This window comes from Bos indicus x Bos taurus, chromosome 5 (genome assembly GCF_003369695.1).
Source record: "Bos indicus x Bos taurus breed Angus x Brahman F1 hybrid chromosome 5, Bos_hybrid_MaternalHap_v2.0, whole genome shotgun sequence".
In the NCBI taxonomy this organism is placed as follows: Eukaryota; Metazoa; Chordata; class Mammalia; order Artiodactyla; family Bovidae; genus Bos; species Bos indicus x Bos taurus.
Window position 1 is genome coordinate 93,911,847 of NC_040080.1, and position 26,313 is coordinate 93,938,159.

The 26,313-nt window shown below is 49.2% G+C and overlaps 1 protein-coding gene across 4 annotated transcripts; it reads right to left on the minus strand.

The window, feature by feature from the left end:
* Nucleotides 1-9,002: 9,002 nt before the first annotated feature.
* Nucleotides 9,003-23,179, minus strand: CALCOCO1 (calcium binding and coiled-coil domain 1). 4 transcript variants are annotated; one of them, XM_027543068.1, is made up of 17 exons: nucleotides 23,072-23,179; nucleotides 20,762-20,941; nucleotides 20,320-20,422; nucleotides 19,188-19,378; nucleotides 17,579-17,737; nucleotides 16,996-17,144; nucleotides 15,255-15,345; nucleotides 14,145-14,300; nucleotides 13,688-13,942; nucleotides 13,104-13,229; nucleotides 12,524-12,619; nucleotides 12,069-12,177; nucleotides 11,667-11,869; nucleotides 11,012-11,115; nucleotides 10,693-10,764; nucleotides 10,534-10,587; nucleotides 9,003-10,036 (listed from the first exon to the last, which is right to left on the minus strand). In XM_027543068.1, the coding sequence occupies exons 2-17, from the start codon at nucleotides 20,915-20,917 to the stop codon at nucleotides 9,859-9,861; spliced, it is 2,202 nt and encodes a 733-aa protein (XP_027398869.1). In that variant the 5' UTR covers nucleotides 20,918-20,941; nucleotides 23,072-23,179; the 3' UTR covers nucleotides 9,003-9,858. The 4 variants fall into 4 exon arrangements, with proteins under 4 accessions (XP_027398869.1, XP_027398868.1, XP_027398870.1 ...); XM_027543067.1 differs by having other exon boundaries at nucleotides 11,012-11,118; XM_027543069.1 differs by lacking the exon at nucleotides 10,693-10,764 and having other exon boundaries at nucleotides 11,012-11,118.
* Between the last annotated feature and the right edge of the window lie 3,134 nt (nucleotides 23,180-26,313).

A 26,313-nucleotide genomic window follows, 5' to 3' on the forward strand; every position in this document is an offset into this window, starting at 1 on the left:
CCTCTTGGAGGCAGAAAACTAAAAGATGAAAAATGTCTTTTTTTTTTTAAAGCAAAATTTTCTTTAAGATATTTGAAGATAGAAAAAAAAAAAAAAAGAATTAGAGGAATGTGGGGATGGTTAAAGAGGGAACAATCCCGGAATCTTGACTTTCCTTGGGAAGAATAGTCTTGAATGGAAAAAGTATATAGTTATTATTACTCTCCCCCCATCCCACCCCATGGTGACAAACAATGGCCTTGGGTATGGCAGTAACGTCATTTGGGACAACACTTATACAGAGCTAAGTATTCATTATTCACGGCAGTGTATTCGTGGAGGCACCTCAAAGGGCCTCTTATCCAGGCTCCCTCTGCAGCCCAGATTTCTTTCACAGTAAGCCTGCCAGGGCATCAGCCAGCTTCTGCTTCAGTATTTCTCCCCAAAAGGAGCTCTTTACTTCATGAGCAGTTTGCCCTCTGTCACTGGACAGCTGTAATGGTTAGATATTTTTCGGTAGAATTGAAATCTGTCCTCTTTTAAATTTCAGAATATACTGTTTCTAACTGCCTGTCATATCTCGAGTTATTCTAATGTTTTAAGACCAGTTCAATCAAAGCATTAATCATCCCCCCACAACAGCAATAACAATTAGATACCCATTGGAAAATCAGGAGATTCTGATCTGCACAGATGACTGTCATGTACTTATCTTAAGCCCTTGTTCTAATGGGTAATTCCTGATTAACCTGAGTAATGAAAATGTATCACAATAAAGAAAGATTTGTCATGCCTTGTTATCACTTCATAAGGCTGTCCTTCTACATACCTGCCATAACATCAGGATATTTCTATCCCAATAAAACATGATCATGATGTGCTTGGCTAATAAAAAGGAAAAAAGCCACGTATTAAAAATATGTTTAAAATGATTTGCGTGAGTGATGTAAATATAAACCACCACCATCATCAGTGTCAACAATATCCTCAGTTCATTTGCCTTTTGCAATCCCTGCCGCATCTTTGGGGTGGGAGGTAAAGGAAAAGGGAGGCAGAAAATTAGCATCTATCTATGGGCTACACTCACAATAACCCTGTGAGATGGGTATTAACATGCCTTTCAAGTGAGGAAATTGGACTCAGAGAAGTTAAGTAACTTGCCTGAGGTCAGATGGCTAGTACAGGGAATCAGGATTTTAACCTAGGTAAGTCTGCTTCCAAAGTCCACACTTTCCCCCCTAAACTCGGACAGGTAAATTTTACTTTGATGCCCGCAGAGCCTCAACGAGTGGGTTCATACATGACGTTAGTGAGGCGTCTGTTGCGCTCAGAGACCTCCCTCTTCGCAGTCTGGACTCCCTGAGGGGCAGCCAGGAGTTCAGAGCCTGAACTTTGTGACTTTTGTGCTCGGTCATATTACTGCCATCACCCAGGGGTGCCCACATACAATCTCAGGTGGGGTACCACAGGCACCGTGACCGCTGTACGGTGACACCCTCACAAAACACAGTGTCGTATTCAACCCACGCTGCGACCCACACAGGCCGGCTGTTCCTTCCCTTCTCCTGAGCAGTGAGGTGCGCAGCCGGCAGGGGTCGCCGGCACACCAGGAATTACCACTCGCTGGGCCCGAACAGAACGGAAAGTTCCTCCTCTGTCTTCTCCTAAAATCTCTCACTAATCCCTCCCCTTTCCTGCTTTCCCTTTCTAGCACCCCTCCCCTTCCCCAGGCCCTGTAGTTTCCTGTTGATAAGCTGGATAGTTGCTCCTTATATAGCACCTAAACTGCCCAATCCCAGCCTAGACTAGGGACCAGGGTTTCAGGCTGTCAGTCCTGCTTTGGGGATGCAGGTAGCAAGTAAGGAGCCTGGATTGCGCAACCTTCGGGTTCGCCCTTGACCAATTAAGAGTCTGCCTCTTCTCCGTGTCTTCCCAGCACCATGTCTTGATCATCCATTTATTGTCCCATTGTTCATGTAACGTATGTCCCAAACATCCCGAGACTCCCAGGGTCCCTTAGCTGCTTCATCTTGGGACAGCCTAAAAATGAAAGAGGCGGCAAATCTCTGGTGGAGTGAGTGACCTGTGACCTGTGGTTTTAGATGAGAAATCACAATTTGGGGAGTACAGGGGAAGGACCCAGGTACCCTGATTCCCAACAGAAAGAGGGGTCAGGCGTCTGCTCCCTGCAGGAAAGCTGTGGTCGCCTTCTGGGAGTGGCATCTCTCTGCTCTTTTCTGCCTCTCCCCTCCCATGCTGTAGCAACAACGCCCCAGCTTTTCCAAGCCCCCTTCTCTCTGCAGCCCCCTCCCCGCAACTCCTGGAGCCCAGTGATTGGCGGCTGCCTGCTGCAGGGCCGGCTGGGTTTATGGCTTTGCGGCAGCTGGGGAGAAAGCGAGGCCAGAGACAGAAAATGGAAACCAACCAAGAAATCGAGAATGATGAAAGAGTAAAAGAGAGGGAGACTGAGAGACAGAAAGACCTTGAGAATATCAGATACGCCAAATCAAAGTAATGAGAGGGACAGACTGAAGCACAGATGGACACAAAGAAAATCATAGAGATGGTGATAAAAGATGAAAAAATGTAAGAGGGATGGGATGAAAAAGAAAAGAAGAGCACACAGGAAGACATTTGGATGAGCCCCGAGAGTGGGGATGTTCAGGGCTTCCCAGGGCGACAGGAATTGCTGGTAGTACGTAAGGGACTGTACATCTAGGGTAGACATCTAGGGATTCCTAGAAATTCTGAGACAGAAGAGGCCAGAGGATCTTGCAGTTCTCCCTATACCTGTGCTACCATTTATCTGTTCTAGCCTTTTCCATGGTCACACCCTCCTGGAATTTTAAAGGTTTTTACAAAAAATGTCCTCCTTAAGAATGACCCATGGGACTTCCCTGGTGGTCCAGTGGTTAAGAATCCACCTGCCAATGCAGGGGACGTGGTTTGGATCCCCGATCTGGGATGATCCCACACGCAGCAGAGCAACTAAGCCCATATGCCTCAACTATTGGCCCACATGCCCAGAGCCCGTTCTCCACAGCAAGAGAAGCCCCTGCAGTGAGAAGCCCACACAGCGCAACTAGAGAGCAGCCCCAGTTTGCTGCATCTAGAGAAAGCCCGTATGTAGCAATGAAGGCCCAGCACAGCCAAAAACAAAATAAAAAAAAGAGAGTGACCCAAGATCTAATGTGGAAGGATCTTGCTGCATTTTCCATGAAATGAATGGGAACACGGAGGTCTGGGATTTAGGAGGGATTTCAACATTAGAGCTACACTTTGTTGCACATATATTAACCTATAAGGTTGTTGGCTCTGTATGTACCTTGACTGGCACATACCAATGTTTATCTTATGTGATAGTAATTTCTCTATCCTTTTTGCTATTATATAAGTAGGCTCTTTAACAGCGAGAACTGTGTCTGCCCTTCTTTGTGGCTCCCACAGTGCCTTGTTCTTGTTTATTGAGTGAACCAATGAATGGCCCCTGGAGATGTTTAAGCAGAGGTTGGATGACTACCAATAAGGGATGGAGTCTAGGAGATTTCTGCACTGAATGGGAAGCTGGAAATATACCTCTAAGCCCCTTTTTGGTTTTAAGATTCTATTAGTCCATATACATGAAACTGAGTTTGCTGTTTCTTTTCCTAATTCTCCAGATATTCAGGGATAAGAAGCAAAGTGAGAAACCCCAAGTTACAAAGTAACTGGCTCTGCACAAGGTGTTTTACACAGCTGATCTCATATAATCATCACAGATCCGTTTTGCAGATGAGGGTTCAGAGAGATGAGGTGTTTCACTCCAGGTCACGTGATTAGGAAATACGGCAAACTAAGTCTGCTGCTGCTGCTGCTACTGCTAAGTCGCTTCAGTCGTGTCCGACTCTGTGCGACCCCATAGATGGCAGCCCATCAGGCTCTGCTGTCCCTGGGATTCTCCAGGCAAGAACACTGGAGTGGGTTGCCATTTCCTTCTCCATTGCATGAAAGTGAAAAGTGAAAGTGAAGTCGCTCAGTCACGTCCGACTCGTAGCGACCCCGTGGACTGCAGCCTACCAGGCTCCTCCATCCATGGGATTTTCTAGGCAAGAGTACTGGAGTGGCTTGCCAAGATCTCTAAATCCTGGTGATTGCTATCACGCTGTGTTTCTACCCGTTTGAGAGATTTTCAAGGTTTCAGAAAGGCAAAGAAGGAGTTGAGAAATGGAGGTAACAGGAAGACATGGCTTTTAAATTTAGGGATGGGAGAGAGATTTGGAACTCTTAGGTAGGGGGAAAAATCTACTTTTCTGGGAGTTACAATAGGACATTTCTGCTCTTATCTGATTATCAACAGGTACCTGGAGAAGAAGGGACAGGCACAGAAAAACTGGGGAGGTTGGGTACTGAACACTGGAATCTCTTGCTATGGGTTCTGGCATTGGGAGCATGAGACATACAGGTACCTACAGAATGCAATCTTGGGATTCCAGGCCTTTCTGTTTCTGCTAGGAGGATGTTGGGAGGCTGGGTATTGTAGGGGTCCTATTTAGTGGCAAAGCTTAGACTAATGCTGTGCAGTAGAAATTTAATATGGGTCACATACATAATTTAAAATCTAGTGCCTGCATGCATGCTAGGTCGCTTTCAGTTGTGTCTGATTCTTTGTGACCCTACGGACCATAGCCCGCCAGGCTCCTCTGTCTATGAGATTCTCCAGGCAAGAATACTGGAGTGGGTTGCCATGCCCTCCTCCAGGGGATCTTCTGGACCCATCTTTTACTGGCATTTTTACGTCTGTTGCGTTGGATAGTGGGTTCTTTACCACTAGTGCCACTTGGGAAGCCCAAAATCTTCTAATAGCCACATTTGAAAAAGAACTAGGTGAAACTACCTTTAATAATGTATTTTATTTAACCCAATCTATTCAAAATATTATATCCCTTCAACATGCAGTCAATATAACATTATTTTAAATTTGTTTTAGTTTTGGTGTTAAATATGAAATTTGTTATGCGATTTGCAGTTGACAAATCTGTCTACACTAGTCACATTTCAAGCGTGTTTTAGTGGAGATTTCACTGGTGGTCCAATGGTTAGGACTCAAGCTTCTGTTGCACAGGGCACAGGTTCTATCCCCGGTTGGGGAAATAAGATCCCTCATGCTGCAAGGCCAAAAAGCAAAAGAAATTAAAAAAAAAAAAATCAAGTGTTCAGTAGTGGCGTGTGGTTGGTGGCCACCATGTGGGCAGTGCAGGCTTAGAGAGTGCCTAAATCTGATTGGTCACAGGCAGCAGGATCTTTGATGTGGGATCCAGACATCTTGGTTCCCACCCTTGATTGTACTTACACCTTGACTTAGGAGTCCTTGTTTTTCTGTGAGACTAGAGACATGTCCCCACTTCCCATGGGTCAGAAGAATTGCATATCTATTGCAGGGTATCTGTTTCAGGCTCTATGAAGTCCAGCTGTACAATTACTTCTACCTGAAACACTCTCCTTAAGTGCCTCTTGCTGAGTTGCCAGTGACCTCCTGGCTGTCAAACCAGCTATTTCCAGGGAAACTTTCCCTGGCTTCTCTGTTGCACCTGCTGCTGTGGCCTTTTTCCTTGACTCACCTCCCCTGAGTTGCTTCCTACCTCTCTGATTCTTCTATTTTCTCCATGGCTCAGCACTCCCCATCCTTCTCTTCCATGTTGATGGTCTCCTGAGTGCTGCCCTTGGTCCTCTGACCTCTCACTCTACACTCAGGGAGGCCTGGGTAATCTTTCTTCACTTGTATCATCTTTACTTACAAGGATCTTAAGTTTCTCTCTTCTGCTCTAAACCCATCCTGAGCTCTGGACTTAAATATCTATCCAATTGTCTACTGGGGTCCTGTCTCCTTTGAAAGATCTTTAAGACACTGAGAATTCAACAAGGCAAAACTGCACTGATAACCTTTTCCCCCAAGGTATTATTTCTCCATTTGTATTCTTAATTTGGTGAATGGCATCACTGGTTATCTGGTCACTGAAAGCAGAAACCTGGGATCAACAGGACTCCTTCTGTTCAATTCCCATATCTGATTATTAACAAGTCCCACTAATTCTGCATTCTAAAGAATTCTGCCTCTTTGCCTCTTGACACCGCTTAAGTTCAGTGTACACTGTTTTTCGGCCTCGCTGATCAGCTTTTGGGATCTAAGTTTCCCAAGCAGGGATTGAACATGGGCCACTGCAGTGAAAGTGCCAAGTTCTAACCATTGGACCACCAGGAAACTCCCTAGTTCTAGGCTCAATGTTCTGGCCCGGGTTATTACAGTGGGTTCCTAACTGGTTTCTTTGGACTTTCATGATCTTGCAATAGAGTGTAAGCTCTTTGAGTGTACACATTCCTATCTGTTCATGCAGCTTCCTAGTGCTTAGAACAGCACCTAGCACATAGTAGGCATTCAGTGAGAGTTTGTTGAGGAAATGTATGAGTAGATGTCTATGATCCATCTGTCCAGCTTCACTTCCCACGTCATATCCAATCCTCATTCAGAGCTGAGTGAGGATCAAGATTTCTTAGCGTTGGGATTTCTTAGTGAGTTCGGTCTTCCCTATTTTGTCCTGTCTGCCTGCATACACTAAGCTAACAAGTACACATTCATTAAGACTCAGCCCCCATGTCATTATCCACAGGAAGCTTTGTCTCCCCGAGTCTTGATTAATTAAGTACCCCTTCTCTCAAGCTGCATATCATTGAGAGAGAAGAAAAACTTGCAAACACATATAGCGAGTTTTGACAAAGTGCTAGCATGTGGTACCTCAGAGGATAATGAAGGGGATGAAGAAAGGCTTCATGAGGAGGTGTCTTTTGAGGCAAAAGCATGTGCTCAGAGGCATACAAAAGCAGTGCCTATTTCTGTGGAGTGGTTCTGTAAAACTGGAGTCCAGGGTTCCCCAGGGTAGGGTAGGAAATGGAAAGGCGAGTTGGTGAAGTGCCCCGACTGCACACATTGCATTGCTGTAGGTAACAGGCCGCCACTGAGCTTCTGTAAGGGGGGAGTGATGTTTGGACTCATTCATCCCTCCCCAAATACTGACACCTGAGTTCCTATTTGCTGCTACTTGGTCTGAGCCCATTCAGGTCCATCACTTTCTGCAAGAGTACTGGGAAGCAGAGGAAGACAGACGATCCATTACAGGAGGGGAACAGTAGGAAGGCTGAGTTGCCAAATACCTCACCGTGAGCAGGAGAAAACTCTGATGGGAACCCAGCTGTCTTCCTTCCCTGCCTGTGCAGTCATTTACTCTCCCCTGAGCGCCCCGTGTCAGGCACTGGCACCTGGGGTAGGAAAATCATAAGTGAGGAAGAGAAATCATTCTACATTTCCAGGGAACTCCTAGTCTGAAGGTGCAGACTGCACACCAGAAGACATACTAAGGGCAGAGAAAGGAGGGGCTGGAAATTCTAGATGCCCAGGTTGAGGGGTCTGATGAGGGACTGGGGAAGCCTCATGAAGGAGGAGAGTGCGGAGTAGATTGGGAAGGTGAAGCAGAACTGGGCTGGGGAGAAGGGAAAGAGGTGAAAATGGCCTATGTAGCTGTGGAGGTGGGAAAGAGTGAAACTTACACTACACTCCTCAGAAGCACTTTAAGTCTGGCAGCCTCTGTGTCGATGGCCTTGTGCAGCTACCCTTGTGGCTCCTGCCAGGGTGTGTGTGGCTTTGCAGGGGCTGTGGGGTGGCAGTAAAGGCCTTGGGTCCCTCTTTCTGCTTCCCTTCCTCCTCTTTTGCACTGGGGGGGCGGTACCTTTCTAGAAGCAGGATGTCTGGGTTCCAGATTCTTCCTTCTCCAACCTCCCCCAGACATAAATCACAAGTGATTTCATTAAATGCACCTCCTGCTGGGGATGTTGGCTCATAATTCCTCTCTGATTAACCCCCACTACCCCGGCAAGTTTATAGGCCAAGAGAGGGAGGGGATAAGGGGGAGGAAAAAAGGAGGGTTGGGGGAATCCCAGGCGGGTGATAGATGCCTCTGTCAGCCCAGCTCGTATTTATTAATAGTCTTAATACGGGAAGCAATAAAGGAAGAGAGGGATTCTATTAATTAAATCATTGTTATAATTAACTTTCATTAAAGGAGGATCAATAAAGAGGAGTAGAGATGGAGAGAGGAGAGATCCATTATCTCTAATTTCCTTGGAAGGGATTCAGGGAATGAGATGGGGTTGCTAGGAGACAGCAACGTGAGAGAAGGAAGGATGTAAGATGTCACCCAGGTGGGGCTGGAAGGGGGTGGGCAAGGAAGGTTTCAGGTGGATGCAGAGAGGGAATGGTGGGGGTGGCCCATCCATGGGCCCTGAAGGGAATGGAGGGTGGCTGATAAGACAGCAACTGGAGTGGAGAACAGTGGGCTGTAGACACGGCTAATGCTGGGTACTGCCGAGAGCCTTGGTGAGCACGTGGGTCCTTAATTCATGCTTTGTGATGCTGCGTGTGTGTCTGTCTAGCCTGTGAAGCTAGTTAGGGTGGATGAATGTGTTTTTGTGTTTGTAGAGTCTGCATGTATCTGAAGATTGGAACAGAGGGAGAGAGGGAGGCAGGGTTGGGAGAAATTCAAATAATTCTAGAGATAGGTTTAGGACATTTTTTACCAAGCTGATACTCAAAGGGGTGTACTCTTAACGGGAGTAATGTCTGTCCTTTGGCTCAGGTACAGTGAAGGCTGGAGAGTAAAGGTCTCAGCGGTGGAAACTTCACCCTACTTTCGAGACACACACCTCGGCCCATATCCCAGGTCCCACATTGCTCCACCTGGGAACAACCCTCCCCTCCCCCTCAGTTTGCCCCCTCCTGCACTGCAGTGTTCCCCAACCAGACCCCCATCTGAGACAAAGGTTCCTCTCTCCTCACTTCCCACCGGTGGCCAGCGTATCAGGAGGCATCATGGAAAAATACTGCTAGTCTCCTCCCTAAGGCATGGGGCTGGCTGGGGGGGCCCTTCCTCCCTTCCTCTTCCCTCCACCAAGGTCTAAGAGCCAGAGGTCTTGAGCATTTTTGCTCTAGTCACACCTCATGATAAGAACACATTTTATTAGAATAGTTATACATATCATATAAATATATTTGTTCAACTACTGGCAGGGGGAGAGCAATGTGGGGGGAGCTCTTATTGCTGAAGGGGGATGTGGTGAGCGAGGGAGGGCTGGCAAGTGGGGACACCTGGGACCATTTGTTCCCCCATCCCTCAGAGAAGGCACAAGTACATTATTTCTTTCCATGTGAGGACCCTGGGGGATGGTGGTGGAGAGGGACAGGAGATAAAGTACAGAAAACCTCAAAAATACAAAAGAAACCTCCAAACTTATATCTAATGGTATGGAAAAGGCTGGGTTGGGGTATGGAAGGCAGCGGGGGAACAGGAGGAGGAACCAGAGAAGCTCAGAACCGGAAGAGACCTAAAGAGGTCATGATGTCAATGCAGGCCCCAGAGAAAACTCAGGTAAACAAACACAGACCCCGAACAAAAGGGGGGGGGGGCGTGCCCCAGGAATTGGCTTTGGGGCATCAGAGAGTGTGAGTGTGTGTGGTGGTGGTGGTGCAGTGGTTGGTGTGACTAACAGAAGCAACCGGAGCCAGGAGGGGGTGATTCCATTCCCCCTAGAGAAGGCCTCCTCCATCTTGGTTCCTCCAAAACCGCTTTCAGGGAGTAAATTCAGCCACTGCTTCCAAGAAGGAACCCCTGCCTGGACAGAAGAGCCAGCTGGGAGAGGATGATGTTGGGGAGCCTGGGGTGTTTTCAGGCAACAGAATATCATGGAGTGGAGGGTGTTGGAAAAGAGGCATGAAATCTAAGTGTATGTCTATGCATGAGTGTGTGTATGTGTGTAAGTGTGTGTCTGTGTGTGGACTGGGAGTGGGGGGTGGGGTCACTCAAAGGTGAAAGGGTCCTGGGTGCTGAAAAAGAAGTGTCCATCCATGTGGTCCTCCATGGCATCCTTGTCACTCTCGGCTGGGAAGCGCTCCTTACAAATAGGACACTCCTTCCACGGCGGGGTGGCAGGGCCCCCAGTGCTGGCCTCTGTCAAGGGACCCACAGCAAAGCCACTAGAGAAAGACAGAGGGGAAAGAGAGGGTCAGCATGCTCTGCTGCCTTCTCGGCTTTTGGATCTCAGGGAGGGGGACCCACACACGGGGGCTCCCAGATGACCCTGTTCCTAACGTCCTCTCCAAGCCTCTCACAGTCCCCTCTCCCCACAGCACTGGAAGCCTTAGCTTCCAGGCTCCCCCGTGCCCTCTTTTCTTTAGTCCCTGCTGGTTGCTCCAGTACACAGCCCTTCCCCCAACCCCCTGCTCTCCTCCCTCCATCTCCGTCTGCTGCCTAATGAGGCTGAAAATGAGTCTGACATCGTCCTTCATCTTCCTGCTCCAGCCTGGAAGGATGACAGCATCACCTCCTCCTTGCCCCGAGCCCATCTCATATCCAGGAGAAGCTGGGGGCTGGACGATAAAACCTCTCTTGCCTCCCTGCCTTCCCCTCTTGACCTGCAGGGGGAAAAGGGAAGGCGGGTGGCGGGGGGTGCAGGCGGGGCACAATCTGATACCTGAATCCGCCACCCAAAGGATTGCCCAGGGGAGTCAGAGAGGAGCGACAGCATCTGCGGGGTGACCAGAGGGATGCTGGACCCCAGTCTTCTCTCTGTTCCTGTCCCTGGGGGCCTTGGTCACCTCCCTTCAACCCCTGACAGAGCCTAGGCACTTACCTGGTGGCTGGGGAAGGCGTAGGGGCAGGAGAGGGGGGATGCAGGGCAATTTGGGCTCTGCAGAGGACAGTGCTAGAACAACACAGAAGCCAGTTAAAGGCAGGGCCCGAGTGCGCATGTGCATTGATAGGATTGGGGAGGGCTGCCTGAAGGCACCAGTGATCTGGGGTGCTGGGTCATTCTCTGCGTCAACACAGCTACATCTCCTTTTCTTAGCTGGGGCCAAGAAGAGGGAGGTGGTGGAAGCGCATGAGGACTGTTCACCTGGGTGCCCTTTCCACGGGCATCCTCCCTGCTGTCTGCCCCCTTGAGCACTCACCTGGCCATGTCGTAGAAGGCACTGCCCAGTTCTGGAAGTAGCAGGTTGGCCTCCTCACCCCCACTCTGCACAGCTGCCATCAGGACCGACTTCTCATCTTCAGCCTCCTGGGCACCAAAGGGATAGGGCTGAGTCTTGGGGTAATGTCCCAAGACGGGGGGAGCAGAGTGCTGGGGCAGGTAAGGGACGAGCAGACTAGGCCGAGGTTGTTAAGAGGGCTGCAGTAAGAGTGGGGCATGAGAAGCATTTTTTTTTTTAATGTTTATTTTTGTTAATTTATTTGGCTGTACTGGGCCTTAATCACGGCATGTAGGACGCAGTTCCCCAACCAGAGATGGAACCTGGGCACTGGGAGTGAGCAGTCTTAGCCACTGGACTGCCAGGGAAGTCCCAGGAGAAGCATTTGGATGGGGGTTGGTGCACAGGAAGAAAATGGGCATGGGAAGAGGGGGTGGCAGCAGTGAGCTATTGGGTCACACTGGGTTTTGGGGTGGTGTCTACTGGGTGGCCTTAAAGACAGCCTGGGCCTTCCTTGCTCTCCTCCAAGAGAAAGAGAGCCCTGTATAGCTAAAGCTCCCTGCTCTGCAGGCTGGGCCACTTGGGATTGGGCCTACCCCTTGTCCCTGCCCCTGTTCAGTCTCTCCTCTCTGCTCACCGAGTCTGAGCTACTGTCCTCAGCTGGCCCTGAGAGTTGGGGAGCAATGGGAGCTGGCTGGCTGATGACCACGAGGGGAGAAGCCTCTCGCGGCCCCGTGGCAGGGGAGGAGCCCGGGTCCCCACTCTCACACAGGCTGTAGGGTGGAAGCCTCATGTCTTCTGGAGACTCGTCCTCCGAGTCTGTCAGAGCTGCTGGGCAGCCTGTAGGCAAGGGAGCAGGCAGAGAAGAAAGAGGGTTGGATCAGCTCTGGCTTCTCTGGAGGAAAAATATAGTTAGCAAATCAGGGACCAGGGTCTGGGAAGGAAGAAGGCAAAACACGGAGGGCAGAGACTGCTCCCAGAGGGTCACATGGGGAGGGAGAGTTGGGTGGGGGTGTCACAAGACTGTGGGTGTACAGACTCAGCCCCACGGCGGCCTCCTCGTCCTCTGTGGCAGGGTCCTCACTCCACTTCTCATCAGCCACCTTCTCTAGGCGGGCCTCCAGCTTTCTCATGTACTCCAGCAGTTCCTGGAAGTGGGGAGAAGTGTGAGAAGCTGAGAAGGTATGAACCAGGCAGCCCCACAAAGCCTTCCCCTCGTCCAGGGTGATCTCTGAGCTCCTGAGAATTTGATGCCTTCATCAAAAGGTGGGAGGGTTTAAGGCAGATTTCCACCCTGCCATGCCCACCCTGCTTCCCCCAGCAACCCTCCCCTATCCTGCCAGGTAGGCCTCTAAGAGGAGCCATGGTCCCATTTTTAGCCTCTGGGCCCTTCTTACTGATGCCCGTCTCTAAGTCGAGAGACGACAAGAAGACACCGAGCTTCCAGCCCTCGGTCCTCCTCTCAGGCATCCAGGGGCGCTTCTGGGCTCTCACCTGCTTCTCCTCCTGTAGTTGCTCCTTTTCCTTCTGGAGCACACGCAGCGCTGAGCGCAGCTCTGTCAGCTCCCGCTTGCTCTCTGACAGCTGCACCTGGGGGGAAAGGGCCAGATGGAATCTGGAGCCTAGAACGTGCCTCCTAGAACCTGGATGCCACAACGTGGAACCACGACTCCTCATGCTTTCACTCCTCGCTTGCCCCGACACACGGGAGGCCTGACTCTCCTCCTCCGAGAGCCCCGTCTCAACCGCAGGAGACTCACCCGAGTCCTTGCCTCCACCTCCCAAGTGGGGACTGGGAGGACTGCCTCTGGGCTGGGGTGCGGAGGCCGTGGTCAGAGAAGGGCCACCCTAGAATTCTCCTGAGTCATCCCCACTGGGCCCAGAATGTGTGCCGAGAGCAGAAAGGCACATGGCAGGCTTCCAACCAATGAGGGATGGGAGGGCTGCAAGTGGAATGCCGCCCACCAGGGAAGTGAGTGCTCAGCACTTCTGAGCCCACAGCCAAGGCAGAGGGAAGGGGCACTGATGCCTAGGGAGGCCCCGCCTGGGGCTCTGGGGAGGCTGGGTGCCTCACCAGGCTAGAGTCCTTTTCCCGGGCCAGTTCAGTCTTGAAAACTTGGCTCTGAGTCTTCTCCTCCTGCACTGCCTTTTCCAATCGAAGTATCTCTGCACTCAGCTTCAGGATCTTGTCCTTCTCTGCCTGGAGATGCCGAAGAAGCAAACGGGACATTAAGGGTAAGGGATGCCACTGGCAACAGCGCCATTCCTCACTGTGTCTCTTCTTTATTGGACTGAATGTTTTGGAGCCATTTAGAGACATCTTCCCTTCTTGCCTTCCTCATTCCTTGAAAGAAGGAAGGGCTCTGAGAGCAAGGTGCCTTGCTGAGTAGGAATGGGTATCGTGCAGGGCTGGGGCGTAGGGTGGAACATGTATCTGAATCAAGATGTTAACAAAGGCAGGTGCTATGAAGATCAGGAACTGGACACTCCTTGCAGGGAGGGGCCACACCGGGACAGTGAATATCCCTCCCTCATGGGCCCTCCTCACCCCTAAGTCCATGAAGGTTCTCACCCTTGTTTCTGTCCCCCCAGGGGATTTGACCACACTGAGGTGGGGGCAGTAGTGACCAGGAACCTGCAGATCCCCCATCCCACTACCTCCACACTCTGCAGCAGCCCTGCCCGCTCCTTGCTCCACTGGCTTTTTTCCTCCTTCAAGTGCAGACTGAGCTCAGCCAGCCTGCCGTTGACTCCGGCCACCTCCAGACGGCTGCGGTGCAGCTCGGCTATGGTGCGGTCCCGGGCTCCCGCTGCGCTGGCCAACTCCTCCCCAAGAAGGGCAGCTTTCTGCTGGCTTGAGGCTGCAAGCTCCTGGGCCCCTCGAAGCTGCTCCTTCAGGGGCTCCAGCTCAGCCTCGGGAGAGAGGAGGAGATGGAATCAGGGCTCCCAGCAGTCATCTCTTGAGCCAGGAAGACAACTAGGTTCCTTCCTGTCCCCCATTGCATCAGGACCTCAGGCCTGGGTTCTTTAGTCTTGAGCCATGCCTTTCCCCCTATTTGTTTACAACCAGCCCTGGAACGTTTGCTGCTTCCTGTTGCCCAGGGCTTTCACTCACCACCCGCTGCTGGACCTGGCCGAGGGTGTCCTTCATCTGGGCCACCTTGTCCTTCAGTCGCTGGGCCTGAGCACTCTGCTCCTCCTGCCGGTCCTTGGCCTCCTGCAGCTCCAAATTCAAGCGGCGGTTCTCCTGCTGTGCCATCTGGAGCTCAGCCTGGTGGAGGTGGAGAGGAGGTAAGGAAAGGGAATACATATTTGGGGTGACTGGGCAGATGGACCTCTGTGATGAGAAAAGCCAAGGTTCCACTCCTCAGATTTAACACAAACTCAAACTGTCAGCCCTGGCCAGCCCTTCCTGGGTTCTCAGCACAAAGCAACTCAATCCTGAACGTCCCATCTCCAGTGGCACAGCCTGGGGTCTTATGTGAATCTAGGCATCCCATGCCTCATGTCTGCTCCCCTACGCTTCCTTTTAGACCAAAACTCAACTTGGATGTGGTGTGGGCTCTCACACTCGCCATATTCCACCTCCCATTCCACCCCGTCCTTGCCACTTGTTTCTGTCCATGGTACTAACTCCGTCCCAAGTCGTTCAGGCTGGACACCTTGGTGCCATGTGCAGTTCTATTCTCTCCCTAGCAGCCCACAGGATGGATGCTTCTCCATCCTTGGGTTCTGATGAAGTCATTTGGAAGCTTCAATATTTGATTTCAGTTTCTTCCAAATTATGAAAAATGATGTTGGAAGACAATGTATAGACTCACATGTTAGCACACTGGAGAGCCCCAGGCACTGACATGTGCTTCCAGGTTAATCCATTTTTGTGAAAACCTCAGAATAAAATTTCAACTGTATTTTCTATTGACGTGAAGAGTGAACTGAGATTGCAAGGCAGAAGCTTAAAAATGATCATTTGTACTGGTCTGTATGTGAGACTCAAGGTATACTCAATACTGTATAACCACACACGATACAGAAACAGGTTAGCTGCTGAGGCCAACAAAACCGTCATCCATAACCTCCAATTTCAAAGTTTGGTATCCATCAAAATTATCTAATTGCTTTCATCATTTTATAAGGAAATGTTATACATCTGAATTTGTAGAAGTAAGTTTATAGTAAAACATGGGATGGACAACTGAGAGAGCAAACCAACTTGGAGCCTTACCTCGCTTTGCTCCTTGTCTGCCTGCACTTCCTTCAGCTGCCCAAGGAGCTTCTCTTGTTCCCGAGTCAAGGCCTTCACCGAGTCTCTAACCCTGTGAGTGGTGGACACAATGTCAGGTGACTTATCGGTTTCCAGAGAAGGAACAAAAAGACTCAGACTTTGTCATCAGCCCTTCTGCTGGGGCTCGTCTAGCCCAGAACACCACCTCTCTGGGACACCCAAATTCTAGGTCTAAGCCCCAGGTATCTGAGATTGCTGGCTTTGGAGCGCAGTCTGGGGGTAGATAGTTGTTCCTTCCTCTCTGTGTGTCTCTTTGAGGGAAGCTCTGCTGATGGCTTCCCAGTTGTCTGCACTCAATCAAGAGACTGGAACCCAGATTTTTGTAGACATCTGGGGCCAGTCATCGTTAATGACAAACTTTTGATTTAGGTCAGAAGTCAGCAGATGTGTTCGGTAAAGGGCCTGAGAGTAAGTATTTTAGTTCTGCAGGTTGTGTGGACTCTGTGGCAACCTCTAAACTCTGCCACGGGAGTGTGGAAACAGCCATAGACAGGATGTAAATGAATGAGCCTGGCTGTCTCAATGAAGTTTTTATGAAAACTGGAATTTGAATTTCATTTGATTTTCACATGTCACATAATATAACTACTCTTTTGTTATTCAAGCATTAAAAATTGTCAAAACCATTCTTACCTTGAGGGCTGTACAAAACCACGTGGTAGGCTGGATTTGGCATGTGGGCCACAGTTTGCTGACCCCTGGTCTAGACAGTCCCTGATCTTTTCCAGGTGCTTGGTTTGATCCCAACGTTTCTATTCCATGATTTAGAACCTAGACATTTAGTATCTCCCTAGGGCAAGACTAACACATCCTAGACTGAAGAGGCCTTAGGGACCAACTCACTTTTTACTCTGGGTCTTGGATAGCATGCTGCTTTTCTCCAAAGAGTTTTTAAAAAGATATTAAATCTACCAGCACTGAATGAAAGAAACTTAATTATGTCATTTGATGAAAGAAGTGTTTCTCCTGGTGAAAATCTGAAGGAGAGGCAAGGGAGGTGGCCAATATTTGTGCTATATGGTACAGAGAATAGTTGTCTAGCAGAAGATAGAAATTTATTCTATGTGGCTCCAGAGGTCTACACCAGGACCAATCAGGAAAGCTACAGCAGAGTAAATATGACACAAGAGATAAAAAAAATGATGGCTTTCTGATAAAGAGGCCACCTTCTGAGGCAGTGATCTTCCCTCACATACCCTCTTAAATACATTACATTTCTCCCAATGCTAAGGTTCTATGATTTGTACCTGTTTTCAGGGCAAAGATCCCATAACATTTCTTGATCACCAGTTCTAACATTTCCTAATAATGAGAACAGAGTCTAATCTTATGCTTTGCTGAAGTAAAATCTGAAATCCACCCTCTCTTATCTTGCCTGGACCATTCTATCCATTCCGTTCTTCCAAATCCTGCACTCCTAGCTCCTGCTTCACCTTCGCTGCACAATAAATACTAATGATTATTTCTAAAGGTAAGGAATACAGAATAGGTTGTATTCCTATTCTGAAAGATGGAAGAGAGCTTGGCAGACAGAGATATCTTTAGGAACTGGAATACCCTGAGTGAAGTTGAGAAGGGAAGGAGAAACCATCAGGCAGGTCTTGCCTGCCTGACACAGGAGGCTGAGGTTTGAGGGTCACAGGAAACGAAGGGAAGTAATGGGGCGGAAAGGGTGCCTCACCTGTCCAGCTCCACCTCCTTCATTAGCACTTTCTCACTGATGGTCTGGATGTCCTCTTCCAGCTCCAGGATGCGGGCCACATGGTCTCCCTGTTGTCGGCTCAGGATGTCCCTCTCTTCTGTGAGCTCCCCGTGGGACCGGGAAAGCCCCTGGAATTAAGGTTCCCCAAGAAGAGAGAAGCTGAGACTCACCTCGCAATGAGTGGACTAAAGGCTTAGGAGTAGAATCCTAAGTTTGACTACCTACCCATCTACCCTTGTAAATGTAAAATCTTTTACATTTACAAGTCACCTTCCTTGAAGAAGAAACTGTAAGGACACATCCCCTTCCAGTGAAGATGGCCACCTCCACCCTATCTCAGCACTCCTATGACTCAGAGAACTGAGTCTCACTACCAATTTGGGACAAGTCTCCCATCACAGCCAGTTTACTACTACTTGTGAGCCCTTCAGCCTGTATCTTTGATGCCAGAACCATTAAGAGCCCACTAACATCTCCCTTTCACTGTCTTCATTTTACTGGGTTTAGATTTTGGACCCCAGGTAGGCAGCCAGGACCTTCCCCCCACCGGCCCAGCTCCCACCTTATACTGCTCTGCCAGCTCCGCATGCTCCTGCCTGGCCGCTGCCAGAGCCTTCTCAAGCTCCTGCACTTGGCTCTTCAGCTCTGTCACCTGCCCCTCCAGCTGTAGCTTCAGCTGCATCAGGTCATTCCTCTCTTGCTGGCTCTCATCCAGCTGGTTCTACGGGGGACAGGATGAGAAGTTGGGTTCTGCCTGCAAAGCACCCATTCCAAGGTCCTGTCCCCACCACTCTGCAGATGCGTGTCAGGGTGGGGAAGTTACATCAGTACAGGCTATAAAGGGGAGAGTCAGGGAGGCCTGGTGTGCTACCAAATCCTGCCCACCTCCCATCACACATGGGCTCCCCGAACTCTTACTGCCCACCCCTCTTCTCTTTTGTCCCCGAGGTCTTGCCCCTTCTTTGCCCAGCAATGGCAGGAACTCCTCACCTGGCAGAAGTCTTTCTCAATCCACACAGACAAAAGGGATGGCTCCCCTAATTTTACCCTATTTGTTCTGGAGTCAGACAGATGTGGGTTTAAATCTCCAGTATGATTTTTGTTTTTACTAGCTAGGTGACCTTAACAAAGTACTTAATTTCTCTGAGTCTCTTTCCTCATCTGTCATGTGATTCCCTAGCCTGGATTGTTGGAAGGTTTAAATAAGAAAAATGAATGTAAAAACAGAAAGTGGGTAGGAGTTCACCCACCGCTGACTTACGTAAGATATGAGTATCTTCTTCCCATCCTTCTGGTGATTCCATAAGCTTAGAGGGTTCCAGAGGGCAGGAGTTTGCGTAAATCTCAAACTACTCATTCCCACCTTCTGAGCCTTCCCCAGGCCTGTCCTCTTGTCTGGGGCATGGACGTCCTCCCCATCAGGCCCTCTCTTTCCCCTTCCTTCCGAAGTCTTCCTTGCTAACATCTGCCTCCTGTCCCTAATTCTTCTCTATTTGGTCCAATAGAAAAATAATACAAGCTACATATATAACTTAAAATTTTCTAGTAGACGCTTAAGGAAAATAATAAGAAACAGATGGAATTCATTCATCTAATCCAGTCGATCAAAAATGTTATCATTTCAACATGGAATTGATATAAACCATTATTGAGATCTTTTACATTCTTTTTTTAATACTAGGTCTTCAAAACCCAGTGTCTATTTTATCCATACAGAACATCTCAGTTTAGACCAGTCACATTTCAAGTGCTGAAGAGCCACACGTGGGTAGCTGCTCCACAGGTCTGGGGCCCTACCGATCTGCTCTCCCTCCTCACTCATCCTGGAAATGGGTCTCATCCTTCCCTCCCTTGGAACGTTCCTTCCCCGAGGAGCCTCCCTCCACTCTCTGCAGCTTCCTCCAGAGTCCAGGGAAGGATGAAGCCCCAGAAGGAGGAGGTTCAAAAAGTTCTTAGGAAATACTGAGTGATGCTGGCCTGTGGGTGGTCTGCTTTCCTACCCTACGTGGTTGTGAGTATCGGACTGAGACTTTCCTGTAGGCAAGGCTTTGGGTAACTCCCAATGAGGTCACAGCTGAGGCTACAGCGAGGGCAGGGAAGTGGGAGGGGCCCCCTGCAACGGTATCCTCCCACACCCTTGCCCGGGAGCAGCTCTGCTGCTCTCTTCTCACCTGCAGCACAGTTGCCTTGGGGACAACCAGCAGGATGTCAGAGCCACCATCAGTCTCCTCCAGGGTCACCAGTTCATCCATGGGCCGTGGCTCTCGGAACTGGAAAGGGGGGCTCTGCCCACACACCCGGCCCTGGCGGTTCACATAGCGAAACTGGTAGAGCTGGGCTCCAGGTTTGGGCAGGTAGCTGGCTGTGGGGAAAAGTACAGACCCAGGACCCCAGTATGATGCCAGGCCCTCAGGTGCTCAGCAGACCCTCTTCCCCTTGGTGTATCTTATTAGCCACTGTCTTTGGCTCCAGCCCCTTGCTCCCTGTTCTATAGACTGTTTTCTCTCCTCTCGTCTCCCACAGGCTATTTCTGATCCCTGGCATACTCTTTCCCTCCTTTCTGCCTCGCCCTCTCTTTCCTCTCTTGCCCAAACCTACCCTCTTTAATAACAACAACAATAACAACAATGCTGTTGTTGTTGTTTAATTGCTAAGTCATGTCCGACTCTTTTGCGACCCCATGGACCATAGCCCGCCAGGCTCCTCTGTCCATGGGACATCCCAAGCAACAGTAGTGGAGTGGCCTGCCGTTTCCTCCTCCGGGGGATCTTCCCGACCCAGGGATTGAACCCAGATCTCCTCCACTGGCAGGTGATTCTTTATCACTGAGCCACTAGGGAAACCCAGTAACAACACTAGTTATCATTTTTTTGAGTACCCATTATGTGCCAGGCACTGTATTAACAGCTTTATCTGTATCATTTTAAATCTTCATATTGTTCCTATAAGCCAGGCATCCCCTTTTACTGTTACGATAACAGACACAGATAGGGTAAGTAATTTGCCCAAGGTCAAACAGCTTGTAAGTATTAGAGCTGAGATTTGACACTTTTAGAATCTAATGAGCATCTTCTTAATACGAAGCCACTTTTCCCCTCTTCCCTACCTCCTAATTCCACAGGAGGAGTCCCCTCCTTTTTTCTTAGGAGGCAGCGTTATTGGCCCTTTACTGTTCCTTTCATGTCTGAACCCCTGATGCTGTGAAAAGCCCATGATTCTATTAATATATCTGGTGAGCCCATTACCCTCTTCCAAACTCTATCCCTTTGACCCCTCCCTCCCGATTTTTCCTCTTCCTTGTACCTTGGAACTGGACGCTGGCGTGGATGGGAGAACCATCAGTAACACTTTCAGGCACCAAAGACCACACAAATGTGTGGTAATCCCGGACACAGGCAGCCTCCACCTGTCAGAGCCCACAGTGGGAGAGGGGTATGGCGATGCACCTCCCAGCTCTGGATAGTGCAAAGGGCTGAGGGACTGAATGGGGGCGGGCAGGATGGTGTGGCTGTGGCAAGGATGCTGAGAGACAGGGAAAGTGGAGGGATGCTAGTGTGTCAGGAGAGAGCAAGGTTAAGATAGGGAGAAGGTGGGCTTTGCTTACACAGATGGCCTTAGCCATTTCTGACATCCTTCTCCCTTCTTCCCTATCATTATGAGGTTGCGAATCCAGAAACCAAGTCATTCCCCTTATTCCAAACCACCCAGGACCCATAAACCTGAGCCCAAGGGGATCTAGGGATACCTTGAAGATGCCAATCCAGTCACTGGCACTGGGCACGGTGCCTGGCGGGAGTGTGTAGTGACATTCCACCTTGGTGTTGGGAATGTAGGTCCGGGCTACATTCAGAAAGTTGACTCCACCCCGGGATGGTGCCCGGCTTAGTGATGACTCTTCCATTCTGGTCTCGAGCTATCTGCCCTCCTGTGAAACAAAGATTTAATATCCTAAAAAGTCTCTCCCCTCTACCTCTCTGTCCCACAACTCTGTCCCTACCCACCCACAGCCCTTGCCCCTAGAGATGAAGGTGTATCTGGTTTCCAACCCTTGTGAGTTACAGGACTCTTTAAAGGTATCGATCTTTGTTTCTAGGGCATTGGCCTGGCCTTTGTGGTCGGTACACATCTTGTCTCACACTGCACCCTCTGAGTCATAAGCTTTTCCTAGAATTAAGATCTAATTTCTGCTCCCTTTTCACAGCCTCACTGACCAAGCCTCAGTACCCCAGAATCTGCTTCCTGAAGTCAGTCCCTTCTTTTCCATTTCTTAATAGCCTTGGATATTCCAAATTCTTCAGCCTCCATCTCCTCACCCCATCCCTCACATCTTCTGGCTCTTGAATTCAACTTCCAACTGAGGTGTGGGCCCTCCCTCATCCTGAGCAGGTCTCCTTGCTCAGTCCAGCTGTACCCAGAAATGACTTATGACACCTGAAAACAGCAGCCATCTCTGAAAGTAACAAGCCAGTCTTTGGAGCTGGAATGTGGCTGACCAATCCTGAAGCCTGTGAACTCTCACCCTCTCTTCCCATCTCTTGCCTGTCTTATGCCATGAATAATAATAATAATAATAAAGCCTGTACTCTTATCCAAGAGACAAAGGGAAAGGATGGAAATACAGGTTCTCTCCCTCAATTATTACTCCAGAAAGTCAAGAATTCTGGAGGTGGCTGCTTCAAGGGTGAGGTGGAACACTCAGTAGGAATGTGGTGCTGTGGGGAGATGGAATGTGGGGGCCCCACCCCCAGTAGGGACAGCCTGGAAGTATGGGCCCTTGGAACGGGGAAATGTACACATAATGTTGAGAGGAAGAGAAACAGTTCAAAAAGAACCTCACATTCTTTTCTTCAGGTCTTGAGCAGGGCTCAAAACCTACGGGTTTGACTGTTAACCCATCTCTAGTTTTCCCCTTCCCCCTCATTTTCTCTGTTCCCCTTAGCCTCAATTCTAAATGTCTGAACCCTTCCATCTGCTTGGACTGGTAGTTGGAGGCATGCTATAGGATGGGATTAAGAAGAAAGGTGTTCTAAGTTGGGTGAGGAGAGTTCACTGGAAAATGTGAGGGTAGAGTGAGGAAAGGTAACAATAATCAAGAGAACTCTGCAGCGGAGGACTGTGAGATGGCCCTCATCAACTCTCATCTCCAGCCCACTGAACTGAGTCCTGTGTCAACCACAGCCACTAGTCATGTGCACACCCTCAAACATCACAAACCCACACCAGGCTTAAGTCAGGTGGGCAGGGACTTTAAAAGACAGAAACTCAGTAGAGAAGGGAAGGTGGGCCAGCTCTGTAAAATGGAGCTACTTCTCCCTCCAAAATGGAGACTTAATTGACAACAAGAGGTGTCTCTTTATTTTCATCTCTGAAAAATCCCTAGTGAAAACTAGTCTATGTTTTTTCCCCTTCAATACAATTCTGGCTTTCTAAAAGGGGCCGAATTGTTCTCAAAGACATTGTCCTGGGCACCCAAGACAATATTCCCCACAAAATTCGTAACAGCTGGAAATATCCCCCAGGTTTGAAAGAGAGTTATGGGCACCTAAGGTGTGTATGTGTAGCCAGATTCAGGTGTTTGCGGGGGTAGGGGTGGGGGGTTCCCATCCCCCCACCACGCTGTAGGGCTCTAGAGTTCTTTGACATTCTACATCTTGGAAGGCTTCCCTCCCCACGGATCCAGCGTAGTGAAGGCCTTTGGACTGGTTGAGGGGAGCAGCGTAGAGGGTAAGGGGAAAGGGAAGGTTTGTGGGGCCAAGTCTTGCTGGGCCGAGAACGAGCGGACTTCAGCCTCCCTCGAGTTCCCTTAAGCGTATCACGCTTTATAGAGAAGGACTGAGAGGGAGGCAAGAGCCGTAAGAGGGCACCCCCGTGATCAGGCCCCCCATGAGACCAAGAACTCCCGAAACAGTGGGGATGGCTTCTCCAGTACGGAAAGTGTTAACGCTCAAACGCTCCTGCTCCCCCTTCTACGGTTCCCTTCGATGATCCTTTCACAGATTGGAAAGTGGGGTGACCCCCCATAAGATCGCCCCCAAATTAGGCCAAGTTTTCTTACCCCACAGACGGATCAGCTGTTCCCTCACCTTTCACCAACAACAAAAACAGCACTCGGACTCCGAGAGGGAGGGAGACGAGTGGGCGCGAGGGCTTCTGGGGTTTGTGGTTCTCCTGCACTTTTTTCCTGTTGAACCAGCGCAGAACTGGGACTACATATCCCAAGAGGCTGTGCGTAAGGAGGGCGGAGTAGAGGGCGGCCTTGGTGGCTGCCTCACCGCTGCATCCTGGGAGGCGTAGTTCTCACTTCCACTGCAGCCAACGAGGGTGTGGCCACCAAAGGACTTCACGGCCCAAGATGCCTTGGGAGGGGGCAAGCTATATTAGCGGCGACTGCTGGTTGGTAATGTGCGTGTTTAGGGGGTGGGGAGGAGTTACGGCTCTGACGCCCCTTGTACAATTCTTGAGAGCCGGCCGAAGCGTTCTGGTACACCCTCTTGTTTACTTTTTTTTCCTCTTTCGTTTACTTTTAACACAACAAGTGAGATAGGAAGTTTTGTTATCCACTCTCTACAGATGTAGAAGCCAAAGCCCAGAACGGTTACGGAACCGGTCTAAAGTATCAAAGCTATGAGATGTTAGGATTGCACGACTCCGAGTGTCCTTGCCATTACATCACGGCGACCCTACCGTTTAGGGGATAGGAAACTAATATCTATGGCAGTAGTTTCTCTGCTTCAACATCAGGGACAGCCCCGCAAAAACTATGTGCTGGGCACCACTGACGACTTTTTTTTTTCTTCCAACTTTAAGGTCTCAGTGCCAGAGGTCTGCCAATACAATCCTGGCCTGGCATCCCTGGAATGGCCTCTAGGTCCAGGAGGATCCATTGTCTAACGTGGTGGTTGGGGGAGTAGGGGGTAAGATGAAGTTCAAGTTGGAAAGGAAACCTGGCATAGTTCAGGACGGGCCACACACACCAGAAAAAGCCACTTAGGGGACTACTTTGTCCAAGCCTCTTAACTGGCTTAAATTTAGGATAAGAGACATATTGTTGCTCCTGTTTTTGTTTAGGAGAGGTGAAAGATTCACATTCCTTCCACACCCCGAGTTTTATTGAAGACTTGGGTATCCTGCTTCCCCTGTGCACTCTGGACCCTCCAAGTAGTCTGAGACATTCAGAATGATCTCTCTGTGTCTGTCTCTGTAAAAAGGAATTACAGTCTAAGAATTGATTTGCACTTTCTGGGTGCCTGCTTTAATTCTCTCCTGCATTAAGTTATGGAGCCTCTGCCTTTTCCAAGTTTGGGGGTAGTATTTTGCTTTTATGACTGAAAAGGATATCTGGTGCTTGCCCTTGGGTGCCTTTCATCTGAAGATGTCCAAGCACTTAACAATAAGTCATTGGGCTTCACAAACATTAAAGTGACATGTCTGTGTCATTAGTCAGGATTTATGAGTTAGGGAACAAGCTGCTGGTTGCTGAGATGGCTCAAGGTCCTGGGGTGGACGCAGAATGAGGCCTGTCCAGGGACTCAAGTCTCAGTAGTTCTTGGTTTTCGTCTTCCACCCAGAATAAAGGCTTATAGGAAAACTCAGTTTTAGCTGGAGCTAGAAATAATAACTTCATTTATTTGGTGTTTACAATGTGTTTAAATGATGACCACAGCCATGAAACTGAAAGACGTTTGCTCCTTGGAAGGAAAGCTATGACAAACCTAGACGGTGTATTAAAAAGCGGAGATATCACTTTGCTGACAAAGGTCTGTATAGTCAAAGCTATGGTTTTTCCAGTAGTCATGTATGGATGTGAGAGTTGGACCATAAAGAAGGCTGAGTGCCAAAGAATTGATGCTTTTGAACTGTAGTGCTAGAGAAGACTCCTGAGAGTCCCTTGAACTGCAAGGAGGTCAAACTAGTCAATCCTAAAGGAAGTCAACCCTGAATATTCATTGGAATGAGTGACATTAAAGCTGATGCTTCAATACTTTGACCACCTGATGCAAAGAGCTGACTCTGGAAAAGTCCCTGATGCTGGGAAAAATTGAAGGCAAAAGGAGAAGGGAGCAGCAGAGGATGAGATGATTAGATAGTCAGATAGCATCACTGACTCAATGGACATGAATTTGAGCAAACTCTGAGAGATAGTGAAGGGCAGAGGAGTCTGGGGTGCTGCAGTCCATGGGGTTTCAAAGAGTTGGACTTGACTTAGCGACTGAACAACAGCAACAACAAAACCATGCTAAGGATTTTTCCAATTAATACAACAGTCTTATAGATCAGATCAGATCAGATCAGTCACTCAGTTGTGTCCGACTCTTTGCGACCCCATGAATCGAAGCACACCAGGCCTCCCTGTCCATCACCAACTCCCGGAGTTCACGCAGACTCACGTCCATTGAGTCGGTGATGCCATCCAGCCATCTCATCCTCTGTCATCCCCTTCTCCTCCTGCCCCCAATCCCTCCCAGCATCAGAGTCTTTCCCAATGAGTCAACTCTTCGCATGAGGTGGCCAAAATACTGGAGTTTCAGCTTTAGCATCATTCCTTCCAAAGAAATCCCAGGGCTGATCTTCAGAATGGACTGGTTGGATCTCCTTGCAGTCCAAGGGACTCTCAAGAGTCTTCTCCAACACCACAGTTCAAAAGCATCAATTCTTCAGTGCTCAGCCTTCTTCACAGTCCAACTCTCACATCCATACATGACCACAGGAAAAACCATAGCCTTGACTAGACGAACCTTGGTTGGCAAAGTAATGTCTCTGCTTTTCAATATGCTATCTAAGTTGGTCATAACTTTCCTTCCAAGGAGTAAACATCTTTTAATTTCATGGCTGAAGTCACCATCTGCAGTGATTTTGGAGCCCCAAAAAATAAAGTCTGACACTGTTTCCACTGTTTCCCCATCTATTTCCCATGAAGTGATGGGACCAGATGCCATGATCTTCGTTTTCTGAATGTTGAGCTTTAAGCCAACTTTTTCACTCTCCACTTTCACCTTCATCAAGAGGCTTTTTAGTTCCTCTTCACTTTCTGCCATAAGGGTGGTGTCATCTGCATATCTGAGGTTATTGATATTTTCTCCCGGAAATCTTGATTCCAGCTTGTGTTTCTTCCAGTCCAGCGTTTCTCATGATGTACTTTGCATATAAGTTAAATAAACAGGGTGACAACATACAGCCTTGACATACTCCTTTTCCTATTTGGAACCAGTCTGTTGTTCCATGTCCAGTTCTAACTGTTGCTTCCTGACCTACATACAGATTTCTCAAGAGGCAGGTCAGGTGGTCTGGTATTCCCAT